Source organism: Rhinolophus hipposideros (assembly GCF_964194185.1).
Source record: "Rhinolophus hipposideros genome assembly, chromosome: 9".
Lineage (NCBI taxonomy): Eukaryota > Metazoa > Chordata > Mammalia > Chiroptera > Rhinolophidae > Rhinolophus > Rhinolophus hipposideros.
This window is the reverse complement of record NC_138055.1, coordinates 4,940,433-4,959,799: the sequence shown is the minus strand read 5'-3', so window position 1 is coordinate 4,959,799 and position 19,367 is coordinate 4,940,433. Positions and strand designations below refer to the sequence as shown.

General features: G+C 51.0%; 1 protein-coding gene across 3 annotated transcripts in view; it reads left to right on the top strand.

Moving 5' to 3' along the window:
- Positions 1–19,367, top strand: part of MPPED1 (metallophosphoesterase domain containing 1) — a 72,043-nt gene that overhangs the window by 35,503 nt on the left and 17,173 nt on the right. For all 3 annotated transcript variants that reach the window (XM_081060481.1, XM_081060482.1, XM_081060483.1), the window contains one exon: positions 13,141–13,366. In XM_081060481.1, coding sequence (XP_080916607.1) covers positions 13,141–13,366 — 226 coding nt within the window. The remainder of the gene's footprint in view (positions 1–13,140; positions 13,367–19,367) is intronic.

Sequence of the window (19,367 nt, the reverse complement as noted above, 5' to 3'; positions counted from 1 at the left end):
GAACCGGCAACCTTGTGGTTGAGAGGACGCGCTCCAACCAACTGAGCCATCCGGGAGCTCAGCGGCAGCTCAGCTCAAAATACCATGTTCAATCTTAGTTGCAGGGGGCGCAGCCCACCATCCCTTGCGGACTCGAGGAGTTGAACTGGCAACCTTGTGGTTGAGAGCCCACTGGCCCATGTGGGGATCGAACCGGCAGCTTTCGGAGTTAGAATCATGGAGCTCTAACCACCTGAGCCACCGGGCTGGCCCTACATTAGTGTATCTTGATATACAAAGTGTTTATTTAGCTCGAAAACACTTCATTTTATTAGGAAACACCTTAAAAATAGGAACCTTTAGTCTTCATTGTTTGAAATACTTATTTCAGTTGCTGCTGCAAAGAACATTGCTTTGAGCCAATTTCCCCCCTTTAAATGGTTTGTCTGTCACCAGAAGGCACCCATGGAACCTTTTGGAAAAAATGTTCAGTGATAGGAGGGCCAAATACCTGGCCCTGTAGCCATCAGGGCTGTCAGACCCCAGGTGAAATCCAGCCTGGGGCGTTTCTGGTGAGGTAGAAGCAGGTACAGCCTGCCTGGCCTGAAGGAAGTCTCAATTAGGACTTTTTGATGAAAGCGGGGGAGAAGGGGCCAAGACTCAAATGGTCACTTAGTCCTTTCCCATCTCTACACCTTGGTGGCTTCTAAAATTCTAGGCTTGTTTGCTTCCCGTATTAGAATGATTGGCCTTCAGGGTTTTAAGATTCTAAAAATGGCATTTCTAGCACTCTAAGAGTCCCACGAACCCACAGTTCCAATTCTAGCTGTCTAAAACTTAGGATCCTCAGCTCTCTTCTTCTGCTATTCTTTTTAAATTTAAATTGTGGTTAAATATACATAACACTTATCATTTTAACCTTTTTCAAGTGCACAGTTCAGGCGCAGTAGGTACATTCTCACTGTTGTACAACCATCCCCACCACCATCTCCAGAACTTTTTCATCTCCCCAAACTGAAGCTCTGTACCTATTAGACACTGACGCCCCACTTTCCTGACCCCTCAGTCACCAGAGACGACCATTCTCTCTGTATGAATTTGACTGCTCTAGGGATCTCACATAAGTGGAACCGTACACGATTTGTCCTCTTGTGATTCTTCTTTCGCTGAGCATATGTCTTCAAGTTTTATCCATGTTGTTTCATGTGTCAGAAATTCCTTCTTTTTTAAGGCTGAACTGTATTGCATTGTTTGGATATATCACATTGTGTTTTTGCATTCATCTGCAGACAGACCCTTGAGTTGCTTCCACCTTTTGGCTATTTCAAATAATGATGCTATGAACATGAGTTGTCTGAGTCCCTGCTCTCAGTTCTTTGGGATATATACCCAGAAGTAGAATTATTGGATCCTATTCTAGTTCTATTTTTATTTTTTTGAGAAATTAAAAAAAATTAAATTATGCTGTTTTCCCCCAGGGCTGTTCTATTTTAGATTCCCACCAACAGTGCACAGGGTTTCCATTTCCCCACATCTTCACCAACACTGGCTTTTTTGTTTGTTTGTTTTTGATAGTAGCCATCTTAATGGATTTGAAGTGGTATCTCATTGTGTTTTGATTTGCTTTTTCCTAATAATTAGTGATGTCGAAAGTCTTTTCATATGTTATTGACCATTTGTATATCTTTTTTGGAGAAATGTCTATTCAAGTCCTTTGCCCATTTTTATATTATTTTTTGTTGTTGTTGTGGAATTGCGAGTTCTTTATGTATTCTGGGTATTAACCCCTTCTCAGAACTATGATTTGCAAGTAGTTTTCCTATTCTGTGGGTTGTCTTTTCACTCTGTTGGTGGTGTACAGAAGTTTTAAATTTTGATATATTTTTTCTTTTGTTGCCTGTGCTTTTGGTGTCATACCCAAGAAATCACTGCCATAGTTAATGTCATGACGCTTGTTCCCTATGTTTCCTTTTAAGAGTTTCAGCTCAAGTTACGTTAGGTCTTTATTCCATTTTAAGTTAACTTTTCTTTATGGTATAAGATAAAGATACAACTTGATTCTTTTCATGTTGATATCCAGTTTTTCCAGCACCATCTGTTGAAAGACTATCCTTTCCCCATCGAATGGTCTTGGCACTTTTGTCGAAAATCATTTGACCACATATGTGAAAGTTTATTTTTGGGCTTTCTATTCTATTCCATTGATCTATATGTCTGTCTTTATGCCAGCACCGTAGTGTTTTAATTACGGTAGCTTTGTAGTCAGTTTTGAAATTAGGAAGTCTGAGATCTTCAACTCTGTTTTTCTTTTTCAAGATTATTTTGGCTATTTGGGGTCCCTTGAGATTCCATATGAATTTTCGGGTGGATTTTCTATTTCTGAAAGAAACGTGATTGGGATTTTGGTAGGGATTGCATTGCATTTGTAGATTGCTTTGGGTAGTATTGTAGCCTTAACAATATGAAGTCATCCAATCCATGAACATGGGATGTCTTTCCATTATTGGTGTCTTCCTTAATCTCTTTCAGCAAATGATTTGTAGTTTTCAATGTACGAATCTTTCATCTTCTTGGTTAAGTTTACTCCTAAGTATTTTAGTCTTTTTGATTCACTTGCAGATGGGATTGTTTTCTTAGCATCCTTTTTGGGTTGTTTATTGTATGTGTATAGAAATGCAGTGAATTGTTATGTGCCTTGTTTTTGCATCCTGCACTTTTGCTGAATTCATTTAATTTGTTCTCACATCTGTATTGCTTTTAAAAGTGGTCTTTAAAGGCTTGTTTACAGCAGCCACAAGATCTTCTCCAAAATATTATGTTGTTTAACATAAAGTCATTGAGAGATCCTCATAATTGGGGAGGCATTGTAAGGACTCAAGTATATGGCAATATTTTCTTTCTCTTTTCTTTCTTCCTTTCTTTCTTCCTTCTTCCCTCCCTCCCTCCCTCCCTCCCTCCCTCCCTCCCTCCCTCCCTCCCTCCCTCTCTCTCTTTCTTTCCTCTCTCTCTCTCTTCTTTCTCTTTCTTTCTTTCTTTCTTTCTTTCTTTCTTTCTTTCTTTCTTTCTTTCTTTCTTTCTTTCTTTCTTTCTTTCTTCCTTTTCTCTCTCTCTCTCTCTCTCTCTCTCTTAGGAATGTTTAATGCAAATGGCATATGTAATATGTCTTGGTGGTTGTGACACAGAGGGAGAAATCATGAGCTTCAGCTATAGATGGATCTGGGGTCAGATTCCCACTTCTCTGCAGACCAACTATGTAGGTATTTAAACTCACTGAACCCCAATTTCTTCATCTGCTGCAATAGTGCCCATTTTGTGGGACTGTTGTGAAGAGTAGAAAGAGGGCACGAGAGAGCATGTCTCAGACGCTCAACAGCTAACACCTGTGGTGTCAGTAATGACTCCTTGACCAGCCAGGTGAGGAGCTGCTTGGCCAGGTCAGCTGCCTTTGAACCCGGTTGTCAGACTCCTCCCAGCACTGAGGCCCTCAGAATCTCAGAGGAGTCAACCAGGTCAGGTTTTCTGCCTGCTCTGTCTTTCCATTGGCCTTAACTGGACCCAAGTTGATCGAGTGCTAGATTTTCAGCAGCAGGCAGAGCACGTGAGAGGCCAGTCTGTCCCTGGGCAGACATAGGAAGTGGGTGAGGAGTCCCTGGCCTCTTGATGCCTTCTTTGTATTGAATCAAAAGTATTTGCATTGTGGTAATACATGTGTGCATTAAGTTACAAAGTGCTACAAGGCTTAGGATGAAACCAGCATTCCTTGCCCGAGGCCCAAGGCCCGTTCCCAGTGCAACCCTGGCAGCTGCTGCTTTCATTACCACGGTGTCTCTAAGTAACAACCTGATATTGCTGTTGTTTGGTTTTTCAATTTTAGATATTACTTATTAATTTCTTACAGTGAAAAATGCAGATTTAAAGATCTAGCCTCTCCACCTGTATACACATGTTCTTTCTCCTATCCTTTTAATATAGTTCTATCATAGTTTTTGGTTAAATATTTATTGTGCAACTCATTGTTTTTCCTAAGCATTTAACTGTTTTGTAGTTAATTGTTTTGTATGCTTGTTTTACTTTGTACCCCTCAGCAGTGTCATGAGCTGTGTTAGGCCACTTGTTGCCTCATTTTTCTCGTACTTCCTGAGCCTCCAACCCCTGCCACAGTCTGGACTGGTTGACCTTCGCGTCTGCATGCAGTTGTCATCCTGGGACCTCCCTTCATTGTGTTCTCCCTTTGCCTCTCTTCTGTCAGGGATCCCCTGGTTCCGGGACCCCGTGGCTTCCTTTTTCCTGGTTTATTCCCTCATTTTGGTGGAGCACACCCTCCAGTAGTTTTTTGAGAAAGAATGCACTAGGGATAAATGTTTGGCAAAGCTGCATGTCAGAAAAAGTTGCATGTCATTCTGTCCTCTATCTTAATTGATAGTTTGGCTAGGTGTAGAATTCTGGGTTGCAAATCATTTTCCCTCAGAATTTGAGAGGCATATATATATATATATATATATATATATATTTAGTTTTTGGTGTCGCTATTGAAAATTCCACTATGTTTGGATAACTCGTCCTTTGCATATGACCTGGATAATGTCCCTCAGGTGTAGGTCTTTTTCATTCATTATTCTGGTCACTCAGGCAACCGCCAGTGTTGGAGAGCAGCCTTCCCCCTGCGGTGTCGGGTGAAGACAGGCTGCTGACGGAAGGCATCTCGGAGGTAGTGGCACTGGGCCGACTGAGGAAGAGTGAGTTGAATTGGAGTCGATTCAGACCAAAGGGCAGGAAGGGGGTCCCAGGTGGATGGACCAGTGTTAGCAAATGTCTGGAGGCCTTACGCAGCCTGGAGGGTGGGTGCACAGTCAGTTGGGAGTGACGAGAGATGAGGTCAGAGCACCAAAAGGGCGTGGCCTGGAGGCGGTGCCCTCGCCTCGCGTTCTGAATGTATGTTCCATTTACGGTCACCGTACTAGCTTGGCCCTTTTGGGAGGGCCACCAGGGACCTTTCATAGCCATCTTTGGGCTTGTGTGTTCTGCCAGGCTGTGACTTCTGGGGAGGTTCCCATGAAATGTTTCTGGCTGCAGGCGGCCTTACTTTTGGAAGGAAAAACACAGAAACCTTTCAGCTGTCCCTCTTAGCCTAAAGTCACATGCACTCTACAGTAGCAGTGGAAACAAGCATTTAAAGACGATTAGGACGGACAGAATGTTCCTGTTTTTAAAACATTTTTCAGGAAAAACAAATGTTTGAAAGTTAAACATTTTGGCTATTAGGATGGAACAGAAGAAAAATCGTGTTTGCCTTTTAAATATGGGCACCAATGCTGAGCTGTGAATCCAGAACCCTCCTTTGCAGGACAGCGAGGGGTGGGCGAGGTGGTGGCAGGGCCGGCCTGCGGCTCGGTGGAGTGTGTCCTGCACCAGGACGCATCTGTCCCAAGCGGTGGTCCTGACACCCAGCTCTGGACAAGTGACTTGACCTCCAGCAGCTGCTGTGTGACCCCAGGCAGGTGACCCAACCTTCCTACTTCTCTTTTGTCCTCCATCTTCCCAGCCAACATTTTTCGACTGGAGTAGAACACAGCATTTATTCCTCCTGACAACCCATGATAATGGCTAATATCCAATTGTATTATCATGACTTTCATTTTCTGTTTTCTGATGCTTTGACATCTCAGGGCCTTGCTGGCTCTGAAGGGACCTCCCTTCCAAGGGTTAGCCAATTCTGGAGATAGTACAGGACTCACCTTTGAGGGCCCTTTCACATGCAGACCCCACCCACCCAGTCACCTCGTGTGGGTCCTCACACATCGGCCACCGTTCCCCGCCCTAATCACCCCAGGGCTAGGTAGCAGACAAGTAGGGACAGCTCCTACATCCCCTTTTCCCAGCCCACAAACATTATTTGGACTAGCCTTTCTTAAGCCTGCTCACCTGCTACCCTCCTTTGGAAACTCCACCAAAGGCTCTTGCCCACGGTTTCCCTTCTCTCCTTCTGCCTCCTGACCAACCACCTGCCTGTGGCTCCCTCACGTAGCCCCACGTGCCTCCTATTTCTGGGGAACTGTGAGTACAAACCCCTCCTCATGCCAGTCATTTCCTGTCTGCGGTGTAAGCACAGCACAGGGGCTTCCTACGTCTGCCCCGTGTGATCGTGTGATCGTTGCCAGACCCTGCGAATAACCCTGACCTTCTTGCTTTACAGAGGAGAACACTGAGGCTCAGAGCAGTGAGGGTTTCACTCCAGGCCACACAGCAGGTAGCAGGCAGAGATGGGATTCAGGCTTCAGGCTCCAGGCATGGCGCACACCCCTAACCGCTGTGCGCAGGCCTCTCGGCCAAGATGTGGGGCGAATGGCCCTTGCTTCCCAAGGGTCTCTAGAAGCATTGGATGTAAATTGCTGATCACAGTGCCTGGCACAGGGACATGCTCACCACAGGGCAGCATAACACAGATTCTGCAGGCATAGCCGTGCCGGCACGGTCTTCAGATGTCTCCTGCCTGTTCAGGCTACAGATAGAATTCCCTTCCTGCTGGCATCTCTGGCTGTGTCCTTGTTTGTGCCCGGCTGAATGCATCACCGGCATTCGTGCACGGGATCTGCGTCAAGGGGATGGAAGCTGATTCATGGAGCTCTCTCCATTCCAGTGTCGTCCCAGACCGCACGCCACACCCGGAAGTCTGCTAATAGGAATCTTCCAGACATTGGCAAGTGTTTAAACACAGAACTGTCAAAGACGTACTAAAAATGCAATCAGAGATCGTTATGCCATGTCTTTATTCCATCCCCCTCTGCTGTGTTCTGTGGGATGGGAATGGGCGGAGGAAGCCGTAAGTGGGCATTTTCCTGATTGTCAGGCACTTAGAGGATGCTGTAACTCCGCCGGGCTCAGTGTGCCGCCCTGGAGTGGCATAGATTACCGAGACGCTTGCGCATTTCTTGTTGAATTTAATAGATTATGCAGTTTGGAGGCAGCACTTTCTGTTAAATGGGATGGGTAAGTGCTAGCGATAAAGAATCATAACCTTTTGGAGGGAGAGTAATCTTGGAAGCACAAATAGCAGAGATTTCCATTTGCTTCCTTCTCTGTGCCCCGAACTCTGTGTATAATTGCTGCCACATGGGATCTATGTGGGATACGTGTCTCTTTGGATAGACGTAGCCAATAAAAAGTTAAAACCATATGGTCATCCTCTAGTGCCCTGCTGATGAATGCTTAATGGTCTTGTTAACATCAAGAAATCCATGGCTAGCAAATGCCAGGATGTCAAAGAACTGGTCCGACAAGAAAGGAAGCGTTTTGCGAAGCTGGCTGGGGCATCATCACTCAGAATACAAATGCATAGCGGTCCCCACCAGTTCTGAAAAGCAGGGGGAGGCAGGGCTGGTTTCCATGAGGACTTGGTGCTTCTCAGAGATCCAAGGTTGAAAGATCAGCGAGTGTCCCGGCCCACCGAGCCAGGCCCACCGCTCTTCCCTAGTGTCCTCAGCTCTTTCCATTCCCCTCCCTGTAGGGCACGTCTTCCTGGAGGCTGATATGGCCGTTGTTTAGCGCTCTCTAGGCGGGAGGCCAGGATTCAAGTCCATGCTTGTCACTGTCTTGCTGTGTGACCTCAGACAAGTCCCTTCCCCTCTCTGAGCTCGTTTCCTCCTCTGTCCAGTGAGTAGTGTGGACTGCAACCTCTGTGTGTCACTTTTAATACTGACCTCATGACCGAGGCTTGGTGTGTGTGTGTGTGGGGGGGGGAGAGGGGGAGCGTTTACAACAGGGTCCAGCTTCAGGGAAGAAAGCGAGTTTCTGGCTTGATGGGATTTTGGGATAGGCTGACTGGATTCTGCGCTTCTGTTGTGCTGATTAGGGGAGGAGGGTCAGAAAAGTCATTTGGACCCATCTGTCCCCTCTCTGAGTCCCACCAAGCCAGCACAGCTGCCCAGACACCCGAGCCGCTGCCCACTGTGCCCCTCCTGGGGGCGCCCTTCAGACAGGATGTCTTTCCCACGGATGGGTTGGCACTACCTATTCTCTTTTCTCACCTGCCTAGAGAATACCCCCTCTCCTGGGATTCAGGCACGTCCAGCACCTTGTTATGGCAGGCTCTCCCATCTGGATGCTGGGGAGGCTGCCCTGTATTCAGCCCTCGTCTCTGCTGCCGGGAAGGACAGCAGCAAGAAGGGGCCAAGGGGACATTAATTTCCTCTGTGTGCAGGCGTTGGGTGGAAGAACTTGTATTCATCTAATATTTTACCCACGAAGCCCTTGCAAGTCAGTCTGTCATTGAGGTCCCCAAAACACTTCCCTCATTCACTGCCCGGATACAGGATGGGAAGATGAAGCTAAGCGAAAATACTAGTTGTTGGGCATTTTATCCAGAGTCAGGCTGGTAAGAGCTGCAGGAAGGTGTGATCACCTGTTACAGAGGTTGTTACCTCTGTAACAACAGAGGTAGCAGACCTAGAACAGAGGAGGAGACGTCTCCCCTCCATGTTGTGACAGTCAAGCCACACCAGAGCCTTAGTTCTGGTTCCTGTACCCCTTCAAGAGAGCAGGTCCAATTGGAGGAGATTCAGAGCTTGACAGTCAGAGTTATGGGCAAGGGAGGTGGGTCTGAAAAACATGCCCAATCAGGACCATTGGAGGAAAAGTTTGGAGGTGATGGAGGGGTCCAGGGAGACAGAGGTCAGTTGATATAAAGGAGACAGTCAGAGCTATCTCAGGATGGACTGAGTGATTTATAAATGCATCTATCTTTATCCATCCATCCATCCATCCATCCATCCATCCATCCATCCATCCTCCATCCTCCATTTACCCATCATCTATCTATCCACCCATCATCCATCTACCCACCCACTCATCCATCCACCCACCCACCCATGCCCTCATCCATCCATCCATCCATCCATCCATCCATCCATCCATCCATCCATCCATCCATCATCCACACTCCATTCACCCATCCACCTATCCATGCATACTGCATCCACCCATCATTCCTCACCCAGCCAGCTACCCACTGAGATGCAGTGTGGCATGATGCTTTGGAGTGCCACTTCAGGAGGAGTTTGATGAGGCCAAGCCACCAAGATTATCAAATGCCCATCGCCCTCTGTGAGTTGTTTTGTGTAACCTTGGGCAACCTCTCTGAGCCTCAGTTTTCTCAGATGGAAACCGGGGATGGTAATACTTAGGTGTCTGTGAAGGTTATATACAGAGCCAGCGGTTGCCCAGTCCAAGTGGACGTCCGGACAGACACGTCTGCAGCTGGACATGCAGCTCGGAAGCACATGGTGCTGGATGACTTCTGCATCCACAAACAGACAAGCCCCCTGCCTCTAAGCCATGTGGCACCCACCTTTCTGCGAGAGACCAGACAATGTTTGAGGGCACCATGCTCCTTTGTTGTGGCTGCTGCCCCTGCCTAGGTTTGTGGACAGGAGCCTTGTCCCCCCACACCCCCCCCCCCGCCCTGGGAGGGGAGCTCCTCAGTTATCCTCCTCTGCTCTGAGGGGGATCAGAGGGAGAGCTGACAGCTTCCTGCTTGCTCCCTGACCCCTGGCGGATAGGAGCTGCAGAAAGAAATGGAACTGTACAGTTGGAGTAGTTTGCTAATTTACTTAAGGAACACCCCCAGTCCGAGACATGACATAAATACATTAGCGCGTTTCTGGCTCTCCTAGCCCTGGAGGCGCTAGGAGTGGGATGGACGAGTGCTGTGAAGTGCAAACGTGGAGAGTCAGAGCCTGGAAGCAGTCGGCAGTGGTGAGGGGCTGGGTAAGGGTCTCAGCTGGCTCTGATCTGGTGGCCTTGGAGTCTGAGCTGCTGACCCAGAGGTGTGGGGTCACCTGGACCAATGTTCTGTCACTGGCTGTGGGACCTGCGCAGGTTTCTGACCTCAGAGCCTAGTTCCCCAGTTACAGGGTGAAGGTAACAGAGGCTACCTCAGAAGGTTCCGAGAGGATTGGAGGGTCCAGCCTTTTCCTGAGGGCGGCCATCCCGACGATGGGGTCCAGGAAATGGCACTCTTCTTTCTGTCCTCTGCACCATGCCACATTGTGGTGCCTCATTGGCCAGACCTGCTGGGACCTGCTGGGGACAGAGATGGGTGAAGCAAACACATCTACTCCTGTGCTGCTGGAACTGTCCTGCTAGGGGGCCAAGCAGCCTGCTCAATACCTCTGGGCCAGGCCCCGTGGGGTGGGGTGTGATGAAAATAGGAGGTGGGTGAGGTGGGGAGGCAGATGGGCGTGGGCAGTCAGTCCCGACCACTTGTTTGGAAGCACTGAGGGGCAGGGACCAGATGTGTTCCCTTCATGTCTCCAGGGATTGCGCGCCCGCAGGGCAGTGCCTTCAAATGAGTGACGTGGGCTGGATGTGAGTTCTCGGGCAGGTGGGGATGGGGACAGAGTGATGTGGCATACGCTAAGGCAGACTCCGATACCAGCACTTGACTAGGCCGAGATCATGAGATTGTAAAGTGGATTGATTTTTTAGAACACAGAAAGAGTGACATTTTATTGGGAATCTCTCAAAATTTTACGTTGGCAATAAATTTGGATTTTAAAAAACCAAAAAGTTTTGCCAAACAAAATAGTATGTGTGTGGGCAGCTCTGGCCTGTGGGCTTCTAGTTTGCAAACTCTGGTCCAAGGAAGCTGACATTTTTCTTCAACATCACAAGTCTCTGTGCGTTTCCGTTCTTTATCTTCTGTAATCTCAGAACAGTCTTGCAAGGTAGGTGTCCTTCTTCCCATTGTACAGGTGAGGAAACTGAGGCACAGGGAAGTGGTCAAACCGCTCGTTCGTGGAAGAGCTGGGTCTGGTACCAGGGCTGTTAGCGCCTGGAGCCCATGCCTGTCATTGTCCCGTGCCTCCCCGAGTTGACAAACATTAAAGAAGAGAAGACACTGTTTTTTCAAACCTGTGAAGAACTCTGGGGTGGCTGGTGGAGCAGTGACGAGCCGATTATGGTTTTCTGCTTATTTTGTAGAAAAAGTCTCTCTTGCTGCTGGGCTCCCCCTCTCCTGTGTGGCTGGGTTGGGAATCAGGTGGCCATCCAACGGCCATTTGCCACAGCCATTTGCCACAGCTGTCCCGGGCAGGACAGATGTGCAGGTCCCAACAGTGGGGGTGAGGGGCGAGTGGAGAAGCAGGTTCTAGCTGGTTTCTGGTGGACTCTTCCTTTGCATTGCAATTAGAATATAATTAGATTTGTAGTGACAGTACATGGAACTTCATTGTATGGCACGGCCATAAAACACAGTGCCCCATCCTGCAGCTTACACAGGGTTGGGAAAACATGCTTCTTTCTAGAATGCGTATCGGGAGCCGAGTCTTATTGCACGTCTGTCGCACCTGATCCAATGTCATGGGCATCCATTCCCAGTTAGGCAGACCAGTTAGGCTCTATTTCTGGAATAGAGCTCCTGATGCAATACTCACGCAGTGGAGGGGATAGTTTCAGGTCACAGTCAAGGTGGGAAGGCTCTACGGTTTCTAGCCTTTCACCCCGAGGAAGGGGCTCAGCGGAGCCTGGGGGCCAGAGAAAGTTCTTAGGCCCCAGGGAGGGGCAGTCACCAGGCACACCCACCTTGATCAGAGGGGAAACTGAGGCTCAGACAGATTAAGTGACTTGCTCAGATGAGAGGGGATGGTGGTGGGATTTGAACCCAGGTCAGCTGGCTCCTAACCTGGGGCACTTGGCCCTGTGTGTTCCTTGTAAAGGTCATGGTCACTCAGGAACGAAGAAAATGTGCTGAGGTGTGGATCTCCATTATTCAGGCAGCCTCTCGCTCTTCCCTCTGCGTGCCCAGCAGTTGGTGCCCTAGGAAGGTCCCCTTTCGTTCCACACCCCCGCTTCCTGAGCCTTGGTTTTCATGTCTGCAAGATGGAGATGATGATCGCTGGCACATAGTAGGGCTCATATGTGTACACTCCAGGAACCCCCTGGGATCCTTCTAGCTAGTCATCATTCAGGACAAGAGAAGTGACCTTCTTGCTGAAACAGAGCACAGTCAGGTTTGGTGTCCCTGTGTTGGCTCCTTAAAACCATAGTTCAAGTCATTTGGAGGTGTCACTCGTTGGCCATGCGTGCTTCTCTGTGCCATGGTTGTGGAATGTCCCGGTTCTCCTGCCTTGGGTGCCCATATCCCCAAGGCCCCTGCGCTGGGATGGCACCTTCACACGCCCCTTAGTACTTGCTTGACCCAGGACACACCCATTGGGTCAAGGGAAAGGTTTAGGCTTCCAGGTTCACCTTCAGTATTTTATTTTTTATTTGAAACAGGTACCATCACAACTCTTTCTCTAGGCCTGGGAGCCCAGCAGCCGAGGCTGGTGGGAGCTGGGGAGTCTGGGATGTGCCAGGCTGGCTCCCAGGGGTACAGTGGAGGGCAGGGGTGGGTGGTGGTTTACTGAGGCGGAGAGGGTTTGGTAGCCTTGTGTGGCCACCCTGGAACCCAGCCCACGTGGGAGGTGGCGCACACACCTGCTTAGGGCATCTGCAAGGTGGGCCCCAGAGAAAGAATGGGGAAGAATTCCTGTGTGGAAGGACGGCCTGGGATTACAGACAGCAAAGCCAGAGTGACACTGTCACTAGTTCAATGCATGGTCTGCACAGATGGTTCTGTTTTGATCGCACTTGGACTTTGTTTTGACTTAGAAGTCCACGGCCGACGGGGTGGCACCTTAGTTTTCCCTGAGCTTAGAGCGTAGGATCTCCAAAGGTTTGACCTGGGCTTTGCACAGAACTTGCCATTCCTGTTGGGACGTGGAGGCTAATGAGTCAGACCCCCAGGGAGAAAGGGGCCTGGGTCAGTGAGCCTGGGAGGCCGGGGGTCCAGGGCAGGGTCTCCTTCCAGTGGAAAACTGGCCCAGACAGAAGACATGGAGGCAGGGAAGTCCTGCGGACAAGGCCAGGAGCACTGCAGCTCAGAGGCTGGAGGAGCCCCTCCTGTGGTCTGCGGGCTGGCGGCCTGTCACCCACCAGACACCCGGGCAGGAAGGCTGCAGGGGCAGTGGTTGGGCTGCCGCCGCCTCTGATGCAGGGACACAGGTCGGGGGGCAGGCAGCAGGGGCAGCTGCACCAGGGATGCCAGGCTCTCACCTACCCCTTCCCTCAGCCACGCTGTGGCTTCCAGAAGGCCACCAGCGGTGCACTGTGTTTGCCCTGCAGGCAGCCTGCCGTACGAGTACAAGATCGTGATCGCCGGCAACCATGAGCTGACCTTCGACCAGGAGTTCATGGCTGACCTCATCAAGCAGGACTTTTACTACTTCCCGTCCGTGTCAAAGCTGAAGCCCGAGAACTATGAGAACGTGCAGTCGCTGCTGACCAACTGCATTTACCTGCAGGACTCGGAGGTCACCGTTCGGGGCTTCCGGATCTACGGCTCCCCGTGGTGAGTGCCCCGGAGTCACGGTGAGCACGTGGCTGTGCTGGGGGGTGGAGGAGCTGAGGCTGAGTGTGCAGAAGGAAGTGGGGCTGGGAGCCGGGCAATCACTTAAATCACAAGTACAGAGTATTCTCTGTTGGGGACATGGAATGATTAGGCTTCGTGATGAGTTCACCTGGCTGTGTGGGGATCAAGGTGGGAATGGGTCATGACTGTTCTGTGTGATGGTCAGCGTGACCATGGGGGCCCCGGTGATGGTGATGGTGATGATGGTGGTGGTGGTGGTGATGATGGTGATTATGGTGATGATGGTGGTGGTGGTGGTGGTGGTGATGGTGGTGATGGTGATGGTGATGGTGATGGTGGTGACGTGATAGTGATGGTGATGATGGTGGTGATGGTGGTGATGATGGTGATGGTGATGATGATGGTGGTGATGGTGATGATGGTGATTATGGTGATGATGGTGGTGGTGGTGGTGGTGATGGTGATGATGATGGTGATGGTGGTGGTGATGGTGGTGATGGTGATGGTGGTGGTGGTGATGGTGATGGTGATTATGGTGATGATGGTGGTGGTGGTGGTGATGGTGGTGATGGTGATGATGGTGATGGTGGTGACGTGATAGTGATGGTGATGATGGTGGTGATGGTGGTGATGATGGTGATGGTGATGATGGTGGTGGTGGTGATGATGATGGTGATTATGGTGATGATGGTGGTGGTGGTGGTGGTGATGGTGGTGATGGTGATGATGGTGATGGTGGTGACGTGATAGTGATGGTGATGATGGTGGTGATGGTGGTGATGATGGTGATTATGGTGATGATGGTGGTGGTGGTGGTGATGGTGATGATGGTGATGATGGTGATGGTGGTGACGTGATAGTGATGGTGATGATGGTGGTGATGGTGGTGATGATGGTGATGGTGATGATGATGGTGGTGATGGTGGTGATGGTGATGGTGATGATGGTGATGGTGGTGGTGGTGATGGTGATGGTGATGGTGATGATGGTGATGGTGGTGGTGATGGTGATGATGGTGATGGTGATGATGGTGATGGTGATGGTGGTGATGGTGATGGTGATGGTGGTGATGGTGATGGTGATGGTGATGATGGTGATGGTGATGGTGGTGATGATGATGATGGTGATGGTGATGATGGTGATGGTGATGGTGATGATGGTGATGGTGGTGACGTGATAGTGATGGTGATGATGATGGTGATGATGGTGATGATGGTGACGTGATAGTGATGGTGATGATGGTGGTGATGGTGGTGATGATGGTGATGGTGATGATGATGGTGGTGATGGTGATGATGGTGATGGTGGTGACGTGATAGTGATGGTGATGATGGTGGTGATGGTGGTGATGATGGTGATGGTGATGATGGTGGTGATGGTGGTGATGGTGATGGTGATGGTGATGGTGATGGTGATGATGGTGATGGTGGTGGTGATGGTGATGATGGTGATGGTGATGATGGTGATGGTGATGGTGGTGATGGTGATGGTGATGGTGGTGATGGTGATGGTGATGGTGATGATGGTGATGGTGATGGTGGTGATGATGATGATGGTGATGGTGATGATGGTGATGGTGATGATGATGATGGTGATGGTGGTGATGGTGATGATGATGGTGATGGTGATGGTGATGATGATGGTGATGGTGGTGATGGTGATGATGATGGTGATGGTGATGATGGTGATGATAATGATTAAGAGCATGGTGATGATGGTGGTCGCAGCAAATCATTCCTGAGCAATTGCAATAAGCCAGGCTCTGGGCTGAAGTCTCAATAAGCATTGTCTGTAATCCTTATTCAGGCCTGTGAGGACTGATTTATAGTCCCCATTCTATAAGTGGAAAGACTGGCCCTGAGAGGTCCAGCTGGCAATAGCCACAGTGTGCCAAGTGCCGGCAGGGTGAGGAGGGTGCCATACATAGGAGGGAGAGACCACGTGTGCTTGGAAGTACGGCTTGATCCCAGAAGGCTCCCTGGAGAAGGTGGCATAACCTGAGCCATGAAGGAAGAGCATGGCATTCACAGGCATGGAGGGTGGGTGACAGGGCCTGAGGCTGCACCATCACCCAGAGCAGCACATGCAGGGAGGTTGAGGGGTGATTTAGGGGGACATGGGGCCTGTATGGGTGCAGGGACTTCAGGAAGAGCTGCTACCAGCAGTAGTGTGTCTGACAAACCCCTGGGCTGTCCTGGTTGATGGCACTTACTGACCATCTGGAGGCTAGAGGTTGTGGGTGGGTTTAGGACCTGGTCCCATCCTGCCAAGGTCTCCTCACGGAGCAAAGGGGAGATGCTGGGCTGTCCCACATTCCCTGAGCACCTAATGCCTAATGTCACCTCCCTGTCCTTCCCATATACAGGGTCTCCATGAACCCTCCCTGTAGCCTGTGAGGTCCCAGGTGAGGACCAATGGGGCATTCAAGGATGTGATGAGCTCAGTGCCAAGGACAGGAGAGGAGAGGAGGCGGCTGAGTCTGCCTGGCAGACCATTAGAACCCAGACCTGGAGAAGGAGTCTGGTTAGGCAAAAAAACCAGGGCATTCTAGGAGGGGGGCCTGCATGAGCAAAGGCCTGGAGGTGAGCCAAGCATGAGGGAAGGACTGGAGTGTAAGGTCAGGTGGGGCAGTGGATGAGATGGGGAAGAGGGTCCAGAGGGTCTGATGTGAAGGCTCTCAGGTACCAGGCCAGGAAGTCCAGACTGGATCTCTTTGCTCAGTGGTTCTCAACACCCTCTCTCCCCTACACACCCACATATACCTCACACACATACAGAACCCTTTTGTTTTTTAAAAAGTTATATTCTATAGAGGTTAACAACATGGTTTTAGAACCAAACCGCCTGAGTTCAAATCTTGGCCTCATCTCGTATGGGCTGTGTGACCTTGGGCAAGTCACTTAACTTCTCTGTGCTTCAGTTTTCTCCCCCTGCAAAATGGGAGTGACAGTACCCCTCCTGCAAAGAGTGTTTGCAAAGGTGTCAGGAGGGTTCAGCTGAGCCCGGAGCCTGTGCCAAGCTCTCCATGAGCAGAGGCATCATTCTTATTCTTTGCAGCAGACTCCGTCCTTTTAACATGGCCTTGGCGAGAGCCCTGGATGTGGGATGGAGGATAGTGGGGGATGGGAGCTGACAGGAGTCACTCAGTGTCCCAGCCACTTCCTCCCCAGAGCAGCTCTGTGCACCCCCACAGCTGGGCTCTGAAGAACCCCTTTGATAGTCAGCTCTCCGGGCTCATGTGTGAATGAAGGGCGGGGGTGTCAGGCCAGCCCTCGGGTCCCCTCTGCCAGCTGGAGGCCAAGTGATGGTGCGGCTGAGGCCTGAGTGAGGCTGCTGTCGGCCTTGCTGTTGTCCAGCTGCTCTGTGATTGAGCCACCAGAGGTCCCTGCTTTTGTGGCTTCCAGCATAGGGCAGTTCTGAGCCCTTTAGTTCCAAGTTCCCAGGACCTGAGTTCGAGGAGCGCTTTCTCCTCAGCCCCCCTACCTGTCATCCCAGCGGGGTGCATACCCACGGCCCAGGCCACGTCAGGCTCAGCACCAGGCTGCAGGAGGGGAAGACGCTGCTGGACAGAGAAGGGACCTGAGAAGGGCTTGGCGAGACCCAGGAGGGCCCCCTACTACAGGGGGTGTTAGAAGTGGGGCCAGAGGAGGCACGGGGTTTCCATAGTGGATGAGGCAAGAGAGGAGCCACATCTCTGAGCACCTGTTCTGCCAGACTCTTCTTGGACCCGATGTCCTTTATGGCCCTAATGCCAAGGCACCTCATCTGCAGTGCACGATGCAGGCCATGAACTGGCATTCCATGTAGCAACCCAACCCTGAGTTCCCTTAGGCCCCATCTGGGGCTGGGAGCAGGTGGTGGGAGGCAAGACTTGGGCTCATTTGCTGGGCGAGTTGTACTAAATTTGCCGCTTTGAGAGCTAGTTGCTTGCACCTGCTTCTGTAACACCATGAAATTAATCCTGAGTTCCTGCTGCTCTCCCCTCTGGGACCTGCACGTCTGGGAAGGTGGGGCCCTGCCACCAGGCCCCGGAAGTCACAGCAACGGCAGACGCTGGGCAGTTGGGCAGTGAGGGATGGGGTGCCACCACTTCTTAGCTGTGTGACCTTAGGCAAGTGCCTTAGCCTCTCTGGTCCTTCTGTGGAGTGGGGAAGTGATATGACCTACCTCATTAAGGGGGTTGTGAGGTCTGCATGAGCCCACCATATGAAGGCCAGGCCCAGAGTGAGGCCGTGGACGTTGGTTGTGGTTATTAGTGGGGAGCGCTTGGGGTGGAGGCCAGGAGGGGGGCAGCTCTATTCCGGCGGATATCTTGACAGCCCCCCCAGGCAGGGCAAGGCCTACAATTGCCTCATTAAGTAGAGGCCCAGGTGGGGATGTGGCTTGCGCAGAGCCACACAGTGAGTGGTTCTCTAGACTCTTGGTCTGTTCCAGGGTGCAGGCAGGCCATTCAGTGTCCTTTGGTGACCACTTGCCATGCATCAGGTGCCAAATGGAATTTGCCGCCTCGTGGCAGATGGCGCCCATCACCAATTCCTTGATTCAGTGAGAGCCACGGAGGAGAAGCCGTGGGAGCTGGGGTCAGGGAAGGCTCCTGGGAGAGCTGGAGGCTGAGGAGACACAGGGAGCCGGGAAGGGCGGAGTGTGGATTGCGGAGAGGCGGATTGCAGCTAGCAAACGGGGAGGTGGTCGGTTGGCAGAAAAGCGGACAGCAGGTCACCCGTCGTGTGAACCCAGCCGCCAGTGAGACTATAGTGGTATGACTCCCCTACCTATGGCTCCGTGGGTGTTCCTTTTTGGCCTCACCGTGTCCTGTGTTCTTATGTGGGGAGCGGGACCAGAGACCCCCGCATGACACCCTGCATGACAGTTGCCATGGTGGTGGCCGTCACCGTGGGCTCCCAGCTCTCAATGAAGGCAGATCCCTCTGCCTGTAGCTCTGTGTCATCAACCCGTGGGGACCCAGCACATGACAACTGAGGCCTGGAAGGGACACAGTGCTTGTACGTGCAGAGTTGGCTCTCAGTCAAGTGCTCAGGTGCAGACACACCTTGGACATCCCCACTGCTCTGCCCCTGCATGTCTCTCTGTGCCTCGGTCTCCCATCTGTGCAAGGTGGCCCTATGCAGCTGGGGTCCTCTCTGTGGTGTCCTCAGGTGTAGCCCCACAAGTGGAAATGGCATTAGCCAGTCCCTAAAAAGGTATTCACGGCCAAAGAACTTCCTGGCCCAGCTGACAGTTCTCCCTGGTGCGTGGGGGTTGTGTACCCCCCATCCCCCCAACTGTCTATCAAGGTCCAGGCTGGGTGTGCTCAGCCCCCCATCACCTGGGCATATGACAGACAGCTCATTAGGAGGGTATGGATAGCAAGGCTCCTTGTGATTATTATGAAATTCAGATGTTTCAGGTTTTCCTTTGTTTTTTCCTGTTCTTAACATGTTGACTACCATGTAGAATACAGGAGGCATTCACATAATTGTACCAGCAGGTGGGGATCGGGGGTTAAACAAAGCACTAGCCAGGAGTGATCTAATCTCAGTGGCCTCTGGGGCATGTGGGCAAGACTGACCGGGTCAAGGGGCAGACCTGATGTTTGTGGCCCTAGAAGGCAGAGCAGGGACAAGAGGCAGGTTCTCATCGGGGGGAATGGACATCCCCCAGGCAGGAGCCCCGGGGAGAGGTGGCCTGGCCTTCTGAGTGGTGAGCTGCCCATTAAAAGGGGCATGCAAGCAGAAATCCACTGTGGTTGGGCTCGGTGTCCTTCCAGCCCCTCCCCCCATTAGAGGCCACAGTTTCTCTGCCTGTGGCTGATGAGTCCTCTGTAAGCAGAGGAATGCAGTGGCATGCCCCTGGGGGAAGTCCTTTTGGTGCCAGACCTGGGAGGGCAGCAGGGTGACCAGGCTGGCCTTCATACTGAGAATTCACCAAAGCAAGCTAGCTAGGAAGGGGAAACCACAAGCAAACTCAGGATTACCCTAAC